Source organism: Megascapheus bottae, chromosome 20 (genome assembly GCF_031878675.1).
Source record: "Megascapheus bottae isolate mThoBot1 chromosome 20, mThoBot2.hap1, whole genome shotgun sequence".
Classification (NCBI taxonomy): domain Eukaryota; kingdom Metazoa; phylum Chordata; class Mammalia; order Rodentia; family Geomyidae; genus Megascapheus; species Megascapheus bottae.
This window is the reverse complement of record NC_143528.1, coordinates 19,256,752-19,278,251: the sequence shown is the minus strand read 5'-3', so window position 1 is coordinate 19,278,251 and position 21,500 is coordinate 19,256,752. Positions and strand designations below refer to the sequence as shown.

The window sequence follows — 21,500 nt, the reverse complement described above, 5'->3', positions numbered from 1 at the left end:
CAGAGATTCAGACTTTCTAGAGTCTTGGCTGTTAGAGGTTTGGCTTTTCCCATTCCACAACTCATCCCCTAGGATGTTACATATAATTTCTTTTTTTGTTTGTTTGTTTGTTAGTCCTGGGCCTTGAACTCAGGGCCTGGGCACTGTTCTTGGGCTTTCTCAAGGCTACTGCTTTACCACTTGAGCCACAGCACTACTTCCAGCTTTTTTCTATGTATGTGGTACTGAGGAATCAAACCTGGATCTTCGTGCATGCTAGGCAAACACTCTACCACTAGGCCAAACTCCCAACCCCCCCTTTTTTAAACTGGTTATGGGACTTGAACTCAGGGCTTGGGCACTGTCCCTGAGCTCTTCAGCTCAAGGCTAGCTCTCTACCACTTGAGCCACAGGACCACTTCTGGTTTTCTGATGGTTTATTGGAGATAAGAGTCTCATGAACTTTCCTGCCTGAGTTAGCTTTGAACCATGATCCTCAGATCTCAGCCTCCCGAGTAGCGAGGATTGTAGGTGTGAGCTGTTAACACCTGGCTACATGTCACTTCTTATATAGCATCTATGGCTGGAAATTCAGTATAAAATCCTGGCCATTTCTTATTAAGAAGTAAAATAAAAGAATCCTTCTGGAAAAGTAAGAACTGTGAAACATCTTTGTAACAGGAGAATTTCTCCCTAGAATTCTGAACTGGATATTTTGCTTTCATTTTTTCACCTTAGGGAAATCATGGCCTTGAACCTTGGGTCTGTGTGACAGTAGGGATCTTGGTGGGGTGGAAGTTTAGTTCCAGCCCCAGATTTGCTGGGAACTAGGCTGTCTCCCCAGGATCCACCCAGTCGGCTTTCCCCACCCCCTCCAGTGACCCTGCACAGCCTGGAATGCAGGTTTGCCAAAGGCCATCCGGCTGTGGAAGAGCCCTCGCTACCCTTTTAGGAGTTCTACTTTTACTTCCTTGTTTGTCCTTTCTTTGCTTCCCATCCTCTGGCCTCCCTTTAAAAACAGTACCATTTAACATTCATTTCTGCTTTATTGCTTAAAATTATGTTAGTGACCTCATGCACAAAAGTAATTTCTCTTCCTTTGGTACCATTAGAAAAAAATAGCTTGCAAGTTGTGTGTGTGTGTGTGTGTGTGTGTGTGTGTGTGTGTGTGTATGCACTAGATAGAACTCTCTGAAGAATATGGTCTGCCTGTGTATATCATGCATATGTATGAGTGTATAGGTGTGTGTGTGTGTGTGTGTGTGTGTGTCTATGCATAGAAATGATACTTACGTCAATGTGAGTCCTATACTGAAAACTATATATGAAGTCCTAACTCTCCTAATTTACATTATTAAAACGATCTCTATTTAAGGACTATGTAGCTCCAGAAAACAAAATCTGTTGCAATGGTTCATCTGATTGAAAAGCCCATCCACATTCTTTCCCCTTGTTTGAACCTTCCTAGGTACAGTAAGTCTTTTCCAACATAAACATGGTTAATTGAAGAGCCTGGTGTTTCCTATCATAACCAAGTATGCATTTCTGTTTCAGGAATTTGACAAAGTCAGTGCACAGAGGGTACAGCAGCTGTTCTGGGAGGTGGAGGAAATGTTATTTGAAGGGAAAGTGAGCCCCCAAACCCAGAATCTACTGGCCGAATGCAGCCAGTGGGCAGAAAGATCTCTCCATCTGAGGTAGGGGGCAGAGAAATTCTCTGAAATTCCCTATTCATTGATGGCTTCTTCCTGAAATTATTTGTTGAATCAGCATATGTAAGCAGAACATGGACCTTTCTGAAAAGTGTCATCGTTTGTGTTGGTGCCAGAGGAGGACATTCACACAGGACAATATTCAAGGGCCCTGTGATTGGTCAGGAGCAAATCTGTCTCACTGTCAGAAAAGCTTGAGATGACTCACAAATGTTTGAAGCAGTTTTTGTCTTCACAGACTCTCTGTGAGCATCAGGCAGCTGCCCTCCCAGGAAGACGAAGGAGTCTAGTGTAGGCAGAGTGCTATTTTTCTGAGAGATTAGACACCCTTCTCATCTCCTCACCATGCCTCATGGAGGGGGGTCCACCTCACATATTTTTTAATATCAAAAAGAGAGCCTATGGAGTGGGTGGAAGAGAAACTACTTTCTTCACTGCCAATCACAAGGGGAAGCATTCTCTCAGTCCTTGTGAGTTCCTCTGTGTTACATTTCTGGAGAATGATCAAGAACACTTATCTAAAAGTTCATCAGTTGCTTGATTTGACAACAAAAACAAAAACCAGAAAGCAGGTATATTTCCCCCTCTCCTCATCCTTGATAATCTCCTGTCATGGGGAATGCAGTGTGTCTATTGGATATTTATTACAGATGTGTATTTTTCCCCTGGGGACATTGTAGCTAGCAAATGTCAGAAACATAGGCTTATTGTACCTCTTAAAAGAAAATGAAGAAGGAAAACTGGGAAAAGGAAAGATGGCCAAGAAGGATGGCCAAGTGTATACTGTACAGGTTTCCAGCCACAGGCGATATTAACATTGGTGAGCACGTCAGTCACATGCCTGGCCTAGATTAAGCCCCTGTGTCCCTCACACGTCAGTTATAGATGACTCATCATTCTGGTCAGGTCATTAAGATTCTCTTTTGTCTGTGACAAGCAATTGATCCATTGAAACCCGTGGCTGACTCACAGAAAGACCATCTCACCCACTGAAAGCCCAGATTTTTCTTTGCCACCACCTGGCTTCTCATGGGCAAACTCCAGTAAATGACATGGTGATTGCAATTTCCTCTTCTTGTGATGTGGTTCCCCTGTTTGATGGAAGGCAGGAGCAGCTTTGTTGTTTCTCCCATTTACAGAGTGTTAGGAAGACAGCTCATCCCATCAACTGACGAAGGCTTCCGGCATTTCCAGGGAAGCCAGTCTGCTTCTGCTCACCATGGGCCCTTACCTGCTACCCCTGAGCAGGGTGGCAGTGTCACAGAGTAAGTTTTTTCTATGTCATTTTCAAAATTGTTTCTTACTTGTATTTGAGTGATCCTTTTCATGTTGAACTCATCCAGTAGTCTTGGTTCCAACATATATTCAACTTTCAATCTCAGTGAAAGACAGGTAAAGTTCATATTTATTTATAAGATGCATCTAGATCATAGATGGTGATAATGACAACGATAATGATGATGATGATGTGTGCATGTGTATGTGTGTGTGTATGTATGTGTGAAAAGGAGAAAGAAGGTGGGGGAGAGAAAGAAATACACATGGAGTTATTTTCAACACTTAAAGGCAACAGAAAAAGTGGCCTACATAGTAGAAAACAGAGCTTTTACTTGCCCCCCCTTTACTAACAGATTTTTGATAAATTGCCAATTGCCTTCATGCATATTCAGAACTGTGCAATGCAGTCTTTTTTTTTTTTTACTGCAGATAGGATACAGACACACAAAATGATCCAGGGTTTTAAGAAGCCCTTATTCATATCTCTGGTAAATGCTTTAAGGATATGTATTTTGGCAGAGATGCTACTGAATGATTTTGCCTTTGAGATTCTGTACTCTGCGGATAATGGGAAGATTCAGCACAGTCAGTCTAGCATTACATTGTTCTACAAGCTCCCACGTAGATTCTGCTTTGTTCTCACAGGTTGTGTGTCTCTGGCTGCCAGATAGTTCCCGCCGCCCTTCCTCTCTCTGCTCTGCCAGGCCCTGCTGACCTCCAGGCGTGTCCATCCCTGGAAGAAGAAGTTTATAATGAGGATGGGAAGATTGAGGAGTATTTTGCCTTTGATGGAAAAGAAGAGTAGGTTGAATACTTGGCATTGGTTTCATAATGTAATTTATTTATTTGTTATATGCTCATTAATTTGTGCTGTATTCTTCACTTATTTGAATGATTTCTGTTCTTTGGAAAGCAATAGACTCCTCAAAGTTTTTAGATTTCTGGCAGGAATCTAGCACAGGCCAGAACAGTACTCACATTAGGGTTCTAGGCCCTAACTCAACAGTTTACCAACCAAAAGGGCAGGAGGAGATTCCTATCTCTGCACTAAATGCGTGTTTCATTCAGTTATCAAAAATTACAAGCTAGTATAACACAAATTTGTCTCAAGGCAGGAGACAGCCTGTCATACAAGATACTCAGGAAGCTGAGCGCTTCCTGAGGATCTTGGTTCAAAATTAATCTGGGCAGGAAAGTTCTGGAGACTTTTTTTTATCTCCAGTTGACTACCAGAAAGACAGAAATGAAGCTGTGGCTCAAAGTGGTAGACTACTAGCCTTGAGCACAAAAGTCAGGGAGAATGCCCAGGCCCTGAGTTCAAGCCTAGGACTGGTGTACATGTGCACATACGCACATGCACACAAAAATTGTCTCATGACTGAAAATTGGTACAGAGTAATCGGGTTCTAAAAAGGCTTAACAAATATAAGGAGATTGATATCATATCAAATATCGTTTCTGACCATAATGATGTAAAAATAGAAATTGTTAGCAAGGAGAAAACTGGAAAATTAACCAATATGTAGGAATTAAGCATTGTTCACCTGCAGAACAAGTGGGCTAAAGAGGGAGGAAAAAAGAAAGTCGGTGAAAATCTGAAGACAAAAGTAAATGGAAATACAGTATCACAAACCTATGAGATGGAATACAAGTCCCTCTAAGAAGAAAGTTTGCAGAAATAAATGCCTGTACTTGAAAAATGAACAAAGATCTCATATAAGTAAACTAAACTTACACTTGATGGAATGACACGAAAAAGAATAAATGAAGCCCAAAGTTAGTAAAGAAATAATAGAGATCAGAGTGTCTAGTGAAAGATTAGGAAAAGAAAAATGCAACAGAGGAATGAAGCTAAGAATTGCTTTGTTAAGGAGGCTAAGGATTGCTTTGTTTATTGTGTTTTTTTTCTCCTAGGCATAGTTTATAAATAAAAGTTTGTATATTTAGAATGATAATCATATGCTGCTGTTTTAAAAGTATGTTGTGTATATAAGTAAAAATAAATATGTAGATGCTTGCAGGACTGATGAAATAGGCATGTAGATAGATAGATAGATAGATAGATAGATAGATAGATAGATAGATAGATAGATAGATAGACAGATGGAAGATTTATTTTAACTTTAACCATGTATACTTAGTCATTAAAATGGGTCTTCATCGTCAGTGGTGATGAACATTTGGAGCCAAAATCGCCTCTCCGGGGCAGGAAGCGGAATAAACACGGGCTTCCTCCTGTTTCTCCTCATGACTGTATCAAAGATGCGGTGGCAGCAGAAGTGTTTGATCAAGTCTGGAAAAATGTGGTAGAAATACTCCAAGAGCTGATTCAAAGAACCTGGGATGCTACAGTCACTGGTGCTTATCTTTCTTTAAATATAGTTTACTAAAGAGAACAAAAGGGGCATTATTGGCTTGAGAAGTGGGCTTTCTGCCTTTATTTTATTTATTTTTGGTTGATCATGGGATTTGAGTTCAGGACTTGGTCACTGTCCCTGAGGGATTTTGCTTAAGGCTTACCGCTTTGAACCATAGTCCCACTTCCAAATTTTTGGGTGGGTAATTAGAGATGAGTCTCATGGTATTTAGTGCCCCTGCTGGCTTTGAACTGCGATCCTCAGATCTCCACCTCATGGGTAGCTAGATTACAGATGTGAGACACCAATACCTGGCTTCTACCTTTATTCATGAATGATTTTTACTATTTTTTTCACAAAAAGGACATTCTTATTTTGGTATTCTCAAAGTAATATACATGCATGCTGTTAAAACCAACAATAAGAAACAATAAGAAAAACAGAAATACACATAAAGAAAGTAGAAGATACTTTAAATTGTGATTTAAAAATTGCCAATAATGGTGTGGATATGAATACTATTCTTTGTCTAGTCAGAGGGATTAGTTGGACTTCTATAAACGGTAGAGAGTCTCTGCTGTATAAAGCCACTCCTCACTTACCACTGACAGGAGCCTCCCAGGAGTAGACTATCTTGGGGAGGGGTGGTTGGGGGTGGGGGAACGAAGGCTCCATGCTCTACTGCAGTGATCTTTAGTCAGAGGCCACATGGGAACTGTGATGACCCAGGAGCAAGCAAGAACAAATGTCATCTTTGATGAGTGACATTTTAGTGCTTGTAGGAGGTAACCTCATATGTCTCAATAACTTTCCTGTTGACACAGAAGGAAAAAAGCAGAATGCAAAACTGAAAGTAGCTGAAAATAGACCTTCAAATGTTTTCATCTCCCGGGTGAGCACCGAGGTGGCCAGAGTCCCTCCATCCAGAAGTTCTGAAACACGTGGCATGCCGCTGGCATCTCACCTCCATCCCCCTCAGGTACCCATCCACCTCTCTTTCCTTTGACTTTACACCTGTCTTCTCAGGTGTATTTACTTCCATTAAATCAAGATATTGTGCTGTTCGTCGATAAGTTGAAATGTAATCTTTTAACTTTTTATACTATATGTAATGTAAGTCGATATAACATATAAAATATAAATTTTAACTTAACATAGAATTATTTTAACTTTTTAGATGACTCCGTGATGTTTAGTAGAATCAGCACAGTCTTTTTCCCCTTTCCTGCTGTCCTATTCTTTGTTTATTATCACGCATTAATTGTACAGAAAATTTTCACTGTGATTCTGTACAGTTTTTGTAGGTTATATTATGCTATTTTCACACATATCTACTTTGTACTTTGATCCTATCACCTCATCATTCTTATTGGTTCCCTTAACCACTTTTCCTCATATACAATCACTACATTTTTAATGGCCATTTAGACTGTTTTGATATATGAGACTATTTTCTTATCTTTTGTGAGAGAAAATAAGACACTTTCTCTAAATTTCTAGCCACTTGTGAAGTTATGAATGGTTTCCTCTTTTCCCACCAAAGTGACAAAAAACAATAAATACACATTGGATTCAATGAATATTTATTGCTTATATGAAACGTACCATGTCTGATAAATTTTGGAGATGTATAGATGAATAAAACTTAGTGTCTGACCTAGTCAAGCAGAAATTATAACAGGAAGTCAGATACAATTGATTCTTCAAGGGGTATGCAAAACAAAGCATTATGGAAGAACCAAGGAGAGAATGGCACATCCTGATTGGAGGCTGAGGACTGATCTATGTTGGAGGTGAAAGCAGAGCAGAAATAGAACATGAACAGACACGTGGAAGTAGGGGAAAGGTGGTTAAGTAGTGTGAATCCAAGAAAGATGGAAGTGTTTCGGGAACAGTGATCACATTGAAGGTAGAGTAGCAAATAGAGTTTTGAAGTCTTGAGGCTTATTCGGAACACTTCAAGTTTTCTGAACTTCATCTCTGTATAATGGGCACAATAATATGCTGTCTATGAGACTGTTGTAAACATCAAATCAGAAACATGTGAGAGCTCCCAACACCAAACCAGACATATACTAGGCATGCAGTACCGTTTCTTAGGATTGTGTCTTTACTCAAAGATTTATTAGCAAGGGAAGGTAGAAAGGGTGGATTGACTCATGGGAGATATTCAATCATGTGGCCTGTCTTGTTGAGGATGAAGCTGAAGGAAAGGGTCAAATAGGATCCCTACTCCTGAACTAGATATTATTTACAGGTTAGTTGGAGAGGGTCAAACCATGCCCCCCCCAAGTTATAATAGTGTTGATAATAAGGTGATTAAGAGTTTGAACTCTGAATAGAATACAAGCTTGGAAGTTGACATCACCATTGATTAGTTCTGTGAGTTCAAATCAGTCCCTTCTAAAAACTTTTATTTCACTGGGTGCAGGTAACTCATATCTCAAACCCTACCTACAGGAGTGCCGAGTGCTGAAGCCAGCCAGCAACAAGGCGGCATTCCTGATTTAGGGGGTGAGGATGAGAAGAAAAAGACAAGAAACAGATGGGGTCAGGAGGTCTGCAGCTTAAGACTGCAGCTTAAGACAGCAGCCTAACACTGCAGCCTAAGTCTGCAGCTTAAGACAACAGCTCCGTTTATTTTTAGTTCCAGTCTTATATAGTATCATAAAAACAGAAAACATCCAGGGGTTACTTTCGTACAAAACAACAAACATATTTCAGACATAATAGTCCATCCCCTTGTGCGCTTATCTTAAGTCAGCAATGAAGATCCATGGGTCAGCCTGACCCCACACTCAGCTCCGAACACAGGAGGATGAGACCTGAGGATCACAGTTCCAAGTCAGCCCTCAGCAGGGAAGTCTATGAGAGTCTTATCTCCAGTTAGCTGCCAGAAAGCCAGCAACAGAGCTGCAGCTCAGGTCTTAGAGTGCTACCCTTAAGTGAGACAATTCAGAGGCAGCACCTAATCCCTGAGTTCAAGCCCGAGTTCAAGCTCAAGACACCAGAACCAAAAACCTCCATTCAATTATCTACGTATACAGTAGGAACCTGTGAGAATGAAAGAATGTAAAACATTTAGTACCATGGTAGTGTTTGTTATAATCAAACATCAATGCTATAAATCATGCCATATTCTGTAAGTAGATTCTATAAATTCTAGGGGGTTCAGAGGGGAAAAATACCTTTCATGAAGTAACTAAGCTCTAAATGATAAGTTAGATTTGATAACACTGATAAAGGAAAGGAGAGGAAAGTAAGAAATGAGTAGAAAATCTTAGTTAGATAGAAGGAAACAGGCCTAAACATGCTGAGTGTGGTTCAGGGAGCAGTGGGTAAAATGGCACTTGCTAGACTTGCTTTTCTTTCTAGTGCAAAGGTTTTGTTTTCTTTTTGTTCGTTTGGTTAGTTGTGAGTCTTGAACACAGGGCCTGTGTGCTATCCCTGAGATCTTTTGCTCAAGGCTAGTGTTCTACCACTTTGAGCAACAGTGATTTTTGAGTGATTAACTGGAGAGAAGAGTCTCACAGGGACTTTTCTGCCTGTGCTGGCTTTGAACTGTGATCTTCAGATATCAGCCTCCTGAGTAGGTAGGATTACAGGTATGCACCACTGTACCTGGGTAGCGGAAAGGTTTTAGCCGTCACTCTGCTTTATCCATTGAGGGAGAAGTTTGGAGTTGCCATCTACTTGTTGGATCTGGTCTCTTTAAACCCTTCTGATACGTTTAACACAGTAAGGTCCCACTCAGTTTAATAGGAATAGAAACGCTAAGGAAATTTATAAAACATACTCCCTTTAGTGAGTTCAGCCACACCATGCCATTTGCTTCCTGCTAATTTCTGGAATGACACTGGTCATGTTTTAAATTTTAGTTTCTTTTCACCTTTCTCAGATCCATCGCTTCTCCAATAACTTTTACAGTGATTTGAATGGTGTGATGACAATTCAAGCCAAACCACTTCAGCAGAGACCTGCCTACTTCACAGACAGAGCACAGTATGTCTAAAGGATACCCTGCCATTTCCCTCTCCACACAGCTCCTGGCACTGAAGATTTCAGGGACACCATTTCTCAGGAAATGGTGGTAGTCTGAGCATTCTTTCAATGAATACCCAGGGCAGTATATTTTGTACATTGACATTGTTGTAGGTAACACTGAGGAAAGCAGACATAGTTATTTTCCTTGCTCTCAAGGCTCTTATAGCTAAATAGCTAATTGGATTTCCCTCTCCTAGGAACGAACAAGAGGACAGATTATCTGGTGTGGGGTCCAGTGCTCTTTCCTCTATACAGCCTCGCCTGGGACGAATCTCAGATACTCGTGGTTTCCAGACTTCTGCCAAGAAAACAGCAGTACACAGGAGGCTGCCTTCTCTTCCTTCAGAATCACAGAGACTGAAAACCCCCAATGTGCACAGTGAGGAGATTCTCAGAGGAACCAAATTGTAAGTTTTGTTTCTTTCATAGTCAACTAAGGATCACAAAAGACAGGCACATCTGTTAACTGGGGTGGATTATTGATGGATTATTTTGGACAAAGATTCCTCTACTAGATTTTAGCTAGATTTTTTTTTAATGACTTCATGTAGTTGAGTTTTTTTTTTTTTACCACTAATTTTGTCTGAGTGGTATGTGTAACTATACACTAAATTGCTGCTAAGTATATTTAAATAGAAAATGTATTGTCAGGCTATATTTGTGTTCATAATAACTGGGGTTTATTAATTGTTTTTATTGTTACCAATACTAGGTAGATGGAGTACTGACATTTACAACTGCATGATATCTTCTCTGTTAATTTTTTTTAAACAAAAAATGCATTTTTCAGCTGCATTCAGGTGACACTCAGCTATTATCCTAGCTACTCAGGAGGCTGAAATCTGAAGCCAGTTTGAATTCAGCCAAAGGAGCAAAGTTTATGAGACTCTTAGCTCCAATTAACCACCAAGAAACCAGCAGTGTTCTCAAAGTGACAGATCTCTAGCCTTGACCAAAAAAGCTCAGGGACAGTGGTTAGACCCTGAGTTCAAGCCCCACATCTAAAAAAAAAAAAAACCAACCCACAAGAACCAAAAAACATTTCTCCTTCCTTTAGCTTGACATGCTCCTATGACTTCTTCAATCCAATTTCAAGTGATCAGCTTTCTCAGAAATTTCTTCTTCCTCCCCTCAAACCTGGGTTTTTGAAACAGTCTTTCATCACAAATCATCTCTATTTTCTATCCAAACAAACATAGATCCTCCAATTGTACATTTCTCCCTGTCTTATCTTCTCTCTCTGTAGACTAACATATCATTATTTGTCTCATGGTCATGAAAATATCAAGGTATTTTTAAGAATTTCTCTGGTTTTTAAGGGGGAGAGCTAGATCTTCAAATCCTTTGTGCTCTGCATATTTCCTAATACAGCGTTGATCTCAGCGAGTCTAGATTGGCAGTCATAGTTAAACGAGGTCACTGTAACTGGGACTGGATTTCTTCTGCATATTTATCTCCCCAAACTGCCTTGGTCTCTCTGAATGTTGTTTCAGGAAGGCAAACTCTGATAGTACTGCAAACTGGCAGGCTCATGGTAGTGTGCGTGGATGTTCAATGGTATGTTGTTGTATTTACAGGCAGACTGGCTTAGATCGCCTGTCCTCCCCAGCAGTTCAAGCCTTCCGGAACAGATTACCACCTATAGGCTCAGAAGCTGGGGAGCAGAACACAGCAGTGTCTGGAGCTCGCTTTGTTTCTGTAAGACAGATTTCATTATAAACGTAAACATGTTAGTCTGTTGGAAAACAAACAAAAAAGCAAGATTGGCATTTCCAAGAGAAGTTAGTCTCATTAGAGAATGAGCTGAGTGGTTTTATTCAAAAATATCTTTATATATGTTTCCAAAGAGTTTGTGAAAATTTACAGAAAGCCTAGGAGGACTTCATTCATCCTTTTGTGAAGTGAAATTGACTTGCACTAACACCTCGAGACCAGGTGTCATGGGGAGGACAAGAAATTTATTTCTACAGACAGCAGATCTCTGGATTCTGCCATTCAGACAGCATGGTTCGGTAGAGATTAATCTCTCTGAACTCAATTCCCTCATCTGTTGCAAGGTAAAATGATTCCTATCTCAAGGAATTATCATAAGGGTTAGATGAACTCATAAATTTCAAATAAAACCTGATATAAATAAGAGCTCAGTAAATGCTTACTGTCATTTTTTTTCTATTTTATGAGGTCCCACAGTTAGCCTTTGCCATGCTTATTTTAGTGTAAAGTATCTTCCCACATGGGCCTTTTCCTCTAGCAGTGGAGATAGAGGGAGGGATGTGTGCTATTTGTAGTATAGATAATCAGGCTTCTGCCAGACTCACAGTTCACCTGGACACAAGTCACTTGTAACTATTGAATAAATTCCAGAAAGTCCCCATTGAGTTAAGACAGACAAAACGAATTAATCTAAGGTATTGTCTTCCATAGGCTCAAACACAGCAGCAGAACTGGTCCTCAGAAGGCAAGAGGAAAACTTTAGTACTTAGCTAATAAGAGAAGACCAACATAAATGAGCCTGATGCTTCCCAAATTCACAATTATACTTCTGTGAGAATTTAATATCAAGAATTTTACATAGTTAAAGATTTTGGTCTCTGTTTACCTACTACTGTACCGACATTCATAGGGTTAAGAAGTGCATTCTTAAAGCATACTCATATATTTTCTTAGTAGACTTGATACTTAGAGATATCTACATCAAACTTTCAAAATCAGCGAATATTAAATGAGTGAACACTTGCAGAATATATAGTATTTTTTGCCTACAGGTTATATTTGTTTATTGATTGATACAAGAGCATAATGTACCCTGTTTAGAACAGAGGAAGGCACCCACAAAACCGCATACTGAGTGCAATGCCTGACGGCATGGAACGTTCACCTTTTCGAGAAAGAACCATTACCCTGGAACAGGTTTCAAGGCCCAGCACAACTCATACATTCCGGGTAGGATTCTCTGTTTGATTTTTCTTTTTAAATATGAAAAAAAGTCCACCTCATGCCTCTATTTATTTTTCTCTTGACAGTCAGATACCCCTCGGAAAGGTTCCTTGACACCCATGGAGTTTACTGGTCACACATGGACAGGGCAGAGTCTTTTAACAGGTCAGCTTTTCCCACTCATGAAGAGAATGTAGTAAACTGAGAGTGACAGTGCATGCTTGTGAATCCCAGAATTTGCAGGCTGAGGTAGGAGGATGGTGAGTTCAAAGCTAAATTACCTGTGTTACCTTGTGAGACTCTCTCCCTCTCAATAAAAGCCAATTTTATAATTTGTGACATTTCAAATTTCAGGACATGATAGTAAAGATTATCAGATGTGAGTCGGGAAGTGCTGGGTGTGAGCAAGGCAAAAACCTGTTTATGTTCGATTAATCCTGTTATTGAGGTGGTGGGTGGGTTCCAATGAAATGTCAAGGAAATATATCTAAGAGATTCTTTCCAAAGAGCAACCACTCTCATGGCCCTCCAGGTTATAAAACAGAAGAGTTCATTCAAAATATTCATCAGATAAGGTTTCTTGTGTTTGGAGATACTGCTCTAGAATCATCTAATAACTTGAATGCATGATTTTATATCACTAATACTGTATATGCAATTGGATCTTTTACCAAAGGACCTGTATTGGTAAAAAAAAAATAAATAAAACAAAACAAAACAAAATCAAAAATAGAAAACACTAGGCAAACAGCAGAAGCTTTTCATAAAATTTAGCATCTGCCATATAACGCTGGTTATATTTTCCTTGTTAAATAAATGCTTAATTTAAAAATTTTTTAAAAAGATTATCTAGTGTAAAATGTCTGATGAGACCATGCACAACAATATAGAGGCCAGACCCTCAATGCATTTTCCTTTAGCTTGTTTTTCAGTCTTGATCTTTTCCCCAGGCCAATATACCACAATTTTCCTTGTTCCACCACCTGAGTATTGGTGACTACAGGCCACAGCCAGCCTATCAGAGACTTTTTTTGGCCTTTCACTTTTTTTTTCCTGTGGCTGAGTTTGGCCTAGTGGTAAAGTGCCTGTCTAGCATGCATGAAGATCCGGGTTCATTCCTTGGTACCACATATATAGAAAAAGCCAGAAGTGGTGCTGTGGCTCAAGTGGTAGAGCTCTACCCTTGAGAAAGCCCAAGGACAGGGCTCAGGCCCTGAGTTCAAGCTCCAGGACTGGCAAAAAAAATTTCCTATGGTAGTAGCTCTAGGCTGCTGTGTGTTTTCTTGTTAGAGATACTGACTGCCATGTGTGAAGTAGAGCTGTCTAATAGCTTGTTGGGGCACACAATTTGAGATAAAGAGAGAGAACTGGACTCTAAACTACTTTAAAATCTGTACACCTAGTAGTTTGTGCTTCAGAAAATACTGAGTCAGCACTGTTCCCTGGTGGTGCTGGGAATCCAGCCCAGGGCCTTGGCACATGCTAGGCTAGTGTTCTACCACTGAGCATATACCTGCAGCCCAGTGTATCCTTGTATCAAAAAAATTGAGATAATAATTATTATTGGTGGCTAGAGGCCTTTTTCAAGTCTATTAATGTGCTCAAGAGAGTCTAAGTGAAAGTTTATATCCTTTTTGGTCTGATAAGAAGATACAAGACCACATCTGTTCTTTGAAAACTTGTTCAAAAAAATCCTCAAAGATGGTAAGGGGCTATCCTCAATAGCAAGCAGGAATTCTTACAGCAGGGCGCATTATGCTCCCCAGGAAGTTAGACTAGATGTGGAGAAGGAAGTTGTGGCTCACACTCCTTTACTCAACTTCTTGGGACACAAGGAACAACCCAAACCAAGCTCTATACAGGAGCAATCTCTTTCAAATTCACCATTTATGGGAGAAAGCATCTTAGAACTATTGCTTCCGTTTTTCTCAGGATAATAAATGTTTTTTTTTGTGTGTGTGTGTTGTGTGTATGTGTGTGTGTGTGTATTTGTGTATGGGGGAGGGAGGGAAGGAGGGAAGGAAGAAGGGAAGGAGGGAGGGAGAGAGGGAGGGAGGGAGGGAGAGAGAGAGAGAGAGAGAGAGAGAGAGAGAGAGAGAGAGAGAGAGAGAGAGAGAGAGAGAGAGAGAGAGAGAGAGAGAGAGTGTGTCTTGGGGCTTGAACTCAGAGCCTGGGCACTACTCTGAGATTTTTTTTTTTTTTTTTGTCTCAAGGCTAGCTCTCTACCACTTGCACCACAGCTTCAGTTCTGGCTCTTTTGGTGGCTAATTGGAATTAAGAGTCTCACACTAGGAGTTCTACAGACTTTTCTGCCCAGGCTAGCTTCAAATCACAATCCCCAGATCTTAGCTTCCAGAGTAGGCGTTATCGGTGTGAGCCATCCATACCTGGCTATGTTTTTGTTTTGATTTTGTATATGATTCATTATTCATTTATTGTGTTTTAAAAATAAATTTTAAGCTATATGAGACGCATAAAACAAACCCCTTGAGATGTTGAACTTCTATCATCTTAGTGAGAATTCCTGTTATGGTTTATGTTTTAGGTTCACAATATGTGCCTAAATCTTTTCAGAGGGCAACTCTGACTTCAAGAAAGCGGTTCCAAGTGGCATCTTGATATTATGTGTCCTAGAGCTGTGGACTTATTGGAAAGTGGAAGAACAAGTATTATAATATATATCTATTACCCTATTTGTCTTACATTCTGACATATGAGACTTCCTGAGAGAAATGTAAACCAGTAAGTTAACATAATATTTTCATTTTACATAGAATAAAAGTTGAAATGACTCATCTTCATTGCAAAGTTCTTCAGGCTTTGTTCAGTATACCCTAGTATATCTCATTTGATCATCAGAAAATTCATACGATCATGCATTTGCATGCTAACAATATACAGGTGTATTAAGTAAGAATATGCCATTTTGTAACTGTACCTTGATAAAAAAAATTTTTGTTTGGCTCCGATTCTCTGAATCTATCAAATCACAGATTATGAACAGATAGTACTTCTTTAAAAATAGTAAAGTCAGGACCAGGAGTGTAGCCTAGTGATAGAGGGTTTCCTAGCATGTTTGAGGCCCTGGGTTCGATTCCTTGGTACCACATATTCAGAAAAAGCTGGAAGTGGTGCTGTAGCTCAAGTGGTAGAGCACTAGCCTTGAGCAAAAGTGTCCAAGGACAGTGCCCAGGCCCTGAGTTCAAGCCTCAGGACCGGCAAAAATATAGTAAAATCATTTTTGAGACAATTTGTCCATTTGAAAGAGATGCTGGTTGTTCTAATCATTATGCTGCATTTCTTATACCTTTGGGTAAAAGCACTCATGAGCCTCTATAAGAAATGTCAGTGGCTAATTTGAAGCTACTAGCTCGTGGAAATACGATAGTAAACTAGTTCTCGTCAAATTCTGACAGTTTAGAAAAGATCCCACATTTATTGATATTTAAAACTGAATATGAATATAATTAAAATCTAGGGCAAATAGTTGCCCTAGATTTATCATGTCAGGTGCAACAGCCATCCTAGAAGATCTACTTTCAGCCCCTCTTCTTCCTCACCTCACTTCCTGACCTATGCTCAGGTGAAACCTCTGACTCCTTCTCTTCTATCCTCTTGCTCTGCTTTATTTTCTTCAGAGCATGAATCACATCTGGTATTGTGGAATGAAGAATGCAGAGAGAAATAATACTTAGAGGGAGATAGCTTTACAGCAACTTTAATCCTTGGAATAATTTTTGCATTCTTACATCTCAATTTGTCCAGTTCCTTTTTTTTCCTCTAATTTTCCTGACTCCAAAGCAAAACTTGATAGACACACATAGTGCTTCACGCTTAGTTCCCTATATCAGGCAGACCAAAGTATCTTGAGGATGTGCTCAATGATTCTGCAATACAACCAATGAAAATCTGTAAAAGAACACAGGAATCTTAATCAAGCAATTGTTCAGCAGGAACAACTTCTAGATAAGCAAGGATCCACACACTCAGTGACCCTGGTGAGTTTTTCTCTGGCCCATCATTACTGCTGTCCACTCTTTTCCCTCACACCTGGTTTATATCAAGTTCTAGGTACCAGGCAACAACTCCCTCATGCATCTCGAACTTCTTAAAAGAAAGATGACACATGGTTCATCTAAAAGAGCAATAAAGTAGTGTGTCCAGGACAAATTACTTTTTTAAAAAAGAGAACCACGGAATCTATTTGATGGTAGCTTACATTGCTTGACATGAGAGGGTGAAGAATGAGAACATTATTTAAATATTAGTAAAAAACATGTTAAAAATAGAACCAAGAACAACAATTTTGAAGTGTCTTTCCAAAATTTTGATTGGAAGATAAAGTACTATTACAGATTACAGGGGATTTGGGGCTCTTGTTTCTAAAAGAGATAAAATAAGAAAAGAAATATAAATAAATATAATTTATTTTATACATATCTTATAAATATCTTATTTATAGGTTGAGAAGTCAGCAAATAATGCTTATATCAAGGATGGTGCTTTTCTTATCTAAAAATGTTTGAGGGTGATGTTTTTCTGGTAGTCTACTTTAAATGAGTATTGTTATACCATTTCTGTAATGTGGTAAATTAGTTGATCCTGAGATCAATTTTCAAATGCAGGTTAGTGATTCCATTAATTAAAATGACTGCTTATTTATCCCAAACAGCAGAATGTAGTGAAAAAATTTTTAAATGATTTCAGAAAATATAAAATATAAATGAAAATTTCTGAATTTTATAAATTGAATAAAAATGCAAGTGTCTGCATTCATATTATTCTGAACTAGAATGGACTTCTTATACCAATTGAGAGGTACATTTTAAATATCATAAATCATTTCAGTCTATTTTTATTGTCATTGTTTTCTTATAACTACAAGTGATTGTTCAGGATATTTGATGTTTTTACTTTTGATAAAATATAAGTGTTCAAAGAGTTTTCAAAACTGTTTTGCATTGTAAAAGAATCTTTGTATTCTTAATATATGTAATTTGTGTGACTGTTTCTTACTTTACAGTTTTTAACACAAAGGCATTAAATTATTTTTAACAACATAGCAAGGTTCCCTCAGTCAATTCAAAATGTATGTCCACACAAATGGGTGAAGAAGTTATGAATATGCCAATCAAATAATCCTTTGTTTCACATAGTAACATGTTGACATGATAATTATAATTTATTACTTCATCAAATAGTAAATACTTTGTATAAAATGTTATTAGTATTGCATTAACAACGCAAAATTGTTGCTCAAAAAGAATTTACATTATAGTGCCATGCATTTTGCCTGAATACACAATAGTTATTATTAGAGATTGAAAGAGGTGTTTGTGGGAGAGCAGATGTTAGCAGGAAACCAGACACTGAGTTTGATCCGTGTATGCCACACCAAACACTAGCAGTATGTATCATTAATCTATGGTAGTGAAAAGAGTTTAAAAGTTACCACTATCAATTTGTTGCAATGAAATAGTTTGGGGAGTATGTTCAAGAAAATAGAGGAAAAAACACATAATTTAAAAAAACCCTTGGATCTGACAATTCATTTACATTTGTAGAACCAAATATTAAAAGGCTACATGGATAATTGCTATGTTTAATAGGATATTAAACACACTATAATATTAGTGCAATGAAAAATGAGTCAGGCAATGGTATGTGTAGCTCAGTAATCACATCACTTCGACACGTGGTATGGTGGTATCACTGGATGAAGGGTGAAGTAGCTATTCATGTTTTTTCAATGGATACATTTTTGCCATGCACACATGTTCACACAATGACAGCAATTAAGTTTTAGGGTTCAAATGTTAAAGATAAGTTTTTAGCCTCTAGAAATTAGCATAAGGGTGTATCTTTTTTATTATTCTGTGGTGGAAAAATATTCTAAACAGAACAAAAAGCATAAAACATAATGGAAAAGGAATACATTTGATTTCATTAATGTTTCAAAGCACTCTTTTCATCCAAAGATATTATTAATAGAATGATAAGCAAGCTACAGAAGAGCAGATATTTGCACTATATATTTGTGAAAAGGCTTATAGTCTCACATGCACACAGTTTTTATATAATTGTTTACTTAATGATATGTGTGTGAAATTGTTTAAGATCACTACGTTATTTCAATGTTAGGCATGGGCAAACCATTTAATAGATTTTTTTTCAGGAATCTTATGCAAAGGTGTTCACATAATGAACCATTAGGGAAATATCTCAATTTTGTATACACCTCACTGAACAGTTGCTTTTTTCTAAAGACTATACCAGAATAATGACAACTACATGGAGAAATTAGAATCACTATAGATTCTGACACTGGCACAACTTTGGAAACTTGAAATTAAAACCAATGTTAATGTAGGAATAGTATGAAGCAAGTCCACTCCTTGACAGGTGTTCAGTAGAAATGTGTACATATGCATAGCAAAAGGTGTGTGAGAAACAGATGATACAAGACTAGCTATCAGGGAATAGCCATTGAAACACACGAAGCACTCATTTATGGTAAATATGTTCCAACAATGGACTATATTAAAGCTGTGTGGATAGCAGGAATTCTGCACACAGCAGTATAGATCCCCTCACAAGCACAATGAGGTTAAGAAGGTTAATACTGAAGTACTTACTAGGTGACTTCATGTTTTATACTATGACCTGGTGGTAGCTACAAAAATGTGATTACTTTTGCCCCCAAACTTTGATGACAAAGTTCTATATGATTTAATCTGTATGACTCTGCAGATAATATAGTTCTATATATGTGTATAATATATATATGTATATGTATACATGTATAATATATAACATAATACATATTATAGAACTAATATAATACATGTAACTATTATATATTGTTAGGTAATATAACATACATATATTTCAGGGTGAATATATATGTTCTATGTATTATATATGCATATGTGTATTCTATATCCTTCCAGAAATGTGTTTTTATAAAAGTTTTTCATTTGGGAAGTCATAGCAGTGACTGACATCTTAAGAAATAAAAGTATCAAGATTTTCAAAACTTTTCTTTAATTCCCATATTATAACTCATGGTGACTCCTGATTTTAACCTCCAAAAGCACCTGTTTGAAACAGAGGAAAATAGGAAGCACAGACTTTTATCAAAGAAAGGTCTTGCAGTGAGAGGGCATCTTGGCACATAGAATGCATGTCCAGGAGGAGTAGCAGGAGACTTCTCAGGCCCTGGACCGCACCATGAAACTGACAATCTGCAGAGGTGTGAGATTGCTTTCACACTGACAATGAATAAGCTTGCTACAAAGCATAGTTGCATTGTGTTGTCAGTGCCTGCAGTTGTCACCAGGCTGTCCCATGAGAAGGCCAGGACACACAAGTCATAAACTTTCAGCCTTCTACCTGTTAGATCTGAGATTTTTTACGTTCCATCACAGTACAAGTCCTTGAGTGCTAACCAGAGACTTGAAGAAAGATGATTAGAGGAACAAAGAGGTATCGCCTCCCCTCCCTTCTACACAAAGCATCCTGGACAAAAAGAGAACACTTTTAAACCAGATTTCCCACAGCTTGCTCCATTCCACCTGTGCATGTGACTTTGTAGTGTCAGTGACCTTGTGCTCAGAGATCCTGATGGTTTAGAACTCCTCTCATCCCTCCAGCTGAGAAGCATTTCACTGCCCATGCTCTACTGTTCGAAGTGCTCTTTCCTGAGGGGAGTTCTTCTAGCTACACAATACTCTGTGGAGATTAGTGGCCAATCAGATATGAGCATATCTTTGACTTTTATGGCTAAACTGATGTTATAGCTCACCCACAGTCCTTTAGTAAGGAGTAAACCAAAACCCACAAAACATGGGCCGGGAGTTTGGCCTAGTGGTTAAAGTGCTTGCCTAGCATGCATGAAGACCCGGGTTCGATTCCTCGGTACCACATACATAAAAAAAAAAAAAAAGCCAGAAGTGGTGCTGAGGCTCAAGTGGTAGAGCTCTAGCCTTGAGAAAGTCCAAGGACAGTGCTCAGGCCCTGAGCTCAAGCCCAGGACTGGCAAAAAAAACAAACAAACAAAAAAAACCCCCCACAAAACAAATGTAAGTTAATAAAGGCATTAAAAAAGAAAAAGAAGAAGTCTGGCAGGGACTGGTGGCTAACGTCTGTAATTTTAGCTATACAGGAGGCTGAGATCTGAGGATCAAAGTTCAAAGCCAGCCCGGGCACAAAAGGACCTGAGACTCTTATCTCCAATTAACCTCTAGAAAATGAGAAGTAGGGCTTGGCTCAAAGGTAGGGTGGTAGCCTTGAGTTGAAGAGCTCAGAGACAGCGCCCAGGCAAAGTTCAAGTTTCATGACCAACAAAAATTAATTAATTAATTAAAAAAAAAGAAGTCTAAAGGGATTCAACAGAACAGAATGACTTGTCAGTTTCTCTTCTCCATTCCCACTCATCAGTATTGTTGAGAAGAGGTTACACTATGTATCCCAGGCTGGTCTTGAATTTTTTACCCTCCTGCTGAACCTCTCTCCTTATGGCTGGGATTTCAGGCATGTACCACATCTTGATCATAGTGCTTTTCCTTCCAGTCATTAGTCTACTTAGAATGAAATCTTTTTACCCACTGTATCATTGTGTCAATAGTAATGTAACATGTTAATTTTATATATATGGGGTATATAAACAATGTAATGTATTACTTTTACATATTAAAGCAATGTTGATAAAATACAAGAATGTAATTATATGTTACATAACATACCCTGTCACTTTATTATTAGTTTTTTTTTTACACTTAATACACCATATACTTCTTTCCATGTCAGCACAAAGGATGGCAAAAAATAAAACAGAATGGGAGAAAAGCTTTAGGCATGTTTTCTGCACATTAAAAAGCCCTTGAACCAGGAGCTGGTGGTCCACACCTGTAATGCTAGCTACTGAGGAGGCTTAGATCGGAAGGTTTAAGGCCAGCTCAGGCAGGAAGGTCTGTAAGGCTCTTTGTCTCCAGTTAACCACTAGAAAAACCTAAAGTGGAGCAGTGGCTCTAAGTGGCAGAGCGCTAGCCTTGAGCAGAAGAGCTCCAGGACAGTGCCCGGGCCCTGAGATCAAAGAAACAAATGTAACTGTGGAATCATGTAGGAACACAATTACATAAAGGGGACAACAGGATCCACTCCTCCCTTCACCTTTCCCCTGTCTCCTGTGCTT

General features: G+C 38.7%; 1 protein-coding gene across 1 annotated transcript in view; it reads left to right on the top strand.

The window, feature by feature from the left end:
- Positions 1–15,102, top strand: part of Fam149a (family with sequence similarity 149 member A) — a 31,286-nt gene extending 16,184 nt beyond the window's left edge. Inside the window, exons 4-14 of the mRNA XM_090354062.1 lie at positions 1,534–1,676; positions 2,831–2,956; positions 3,615–3,770; positions 5,137–5,327; positions 6,151–6,305; positions 9,225–9,328; positions 9,568–9,777; positions 10,948–11,068; positions 12,185–12,313; positions 12,394–12,472; positions 14,853–15,102. Of these exons, the coding sequence (XP_090210188.1) occupies positions 1,534–1,676; positions 2,831–2,956; positions 3,615–3,770; positions 5,137–5,327; positions 6,151–6,305; positions 9,225–9,328; positions 9,568–9,777; positions 10,948–11,068; positions 12,185–12,313; positions 12,394–12,472; positions 14,853–14,926 (1,488 nt within the window). The 3' untranslated portion in view covers positions 14,927–15,102. The remainder of the gene's footprint in view (positions 1–1,533; positions 1,677–2,830; positions 2,957–3,614; positions 3,771–5,136; positions 5,328–6,150; positions 6,306–9,224; positions 9,329–9,567; positions 9,778–10,947; positions 11,069–12,184; positions 12,314–12,393; positions 12,473–14,852) is intronic.
- Positions 15,103–21,500: the final 6,398 nt, after the last annotated feature.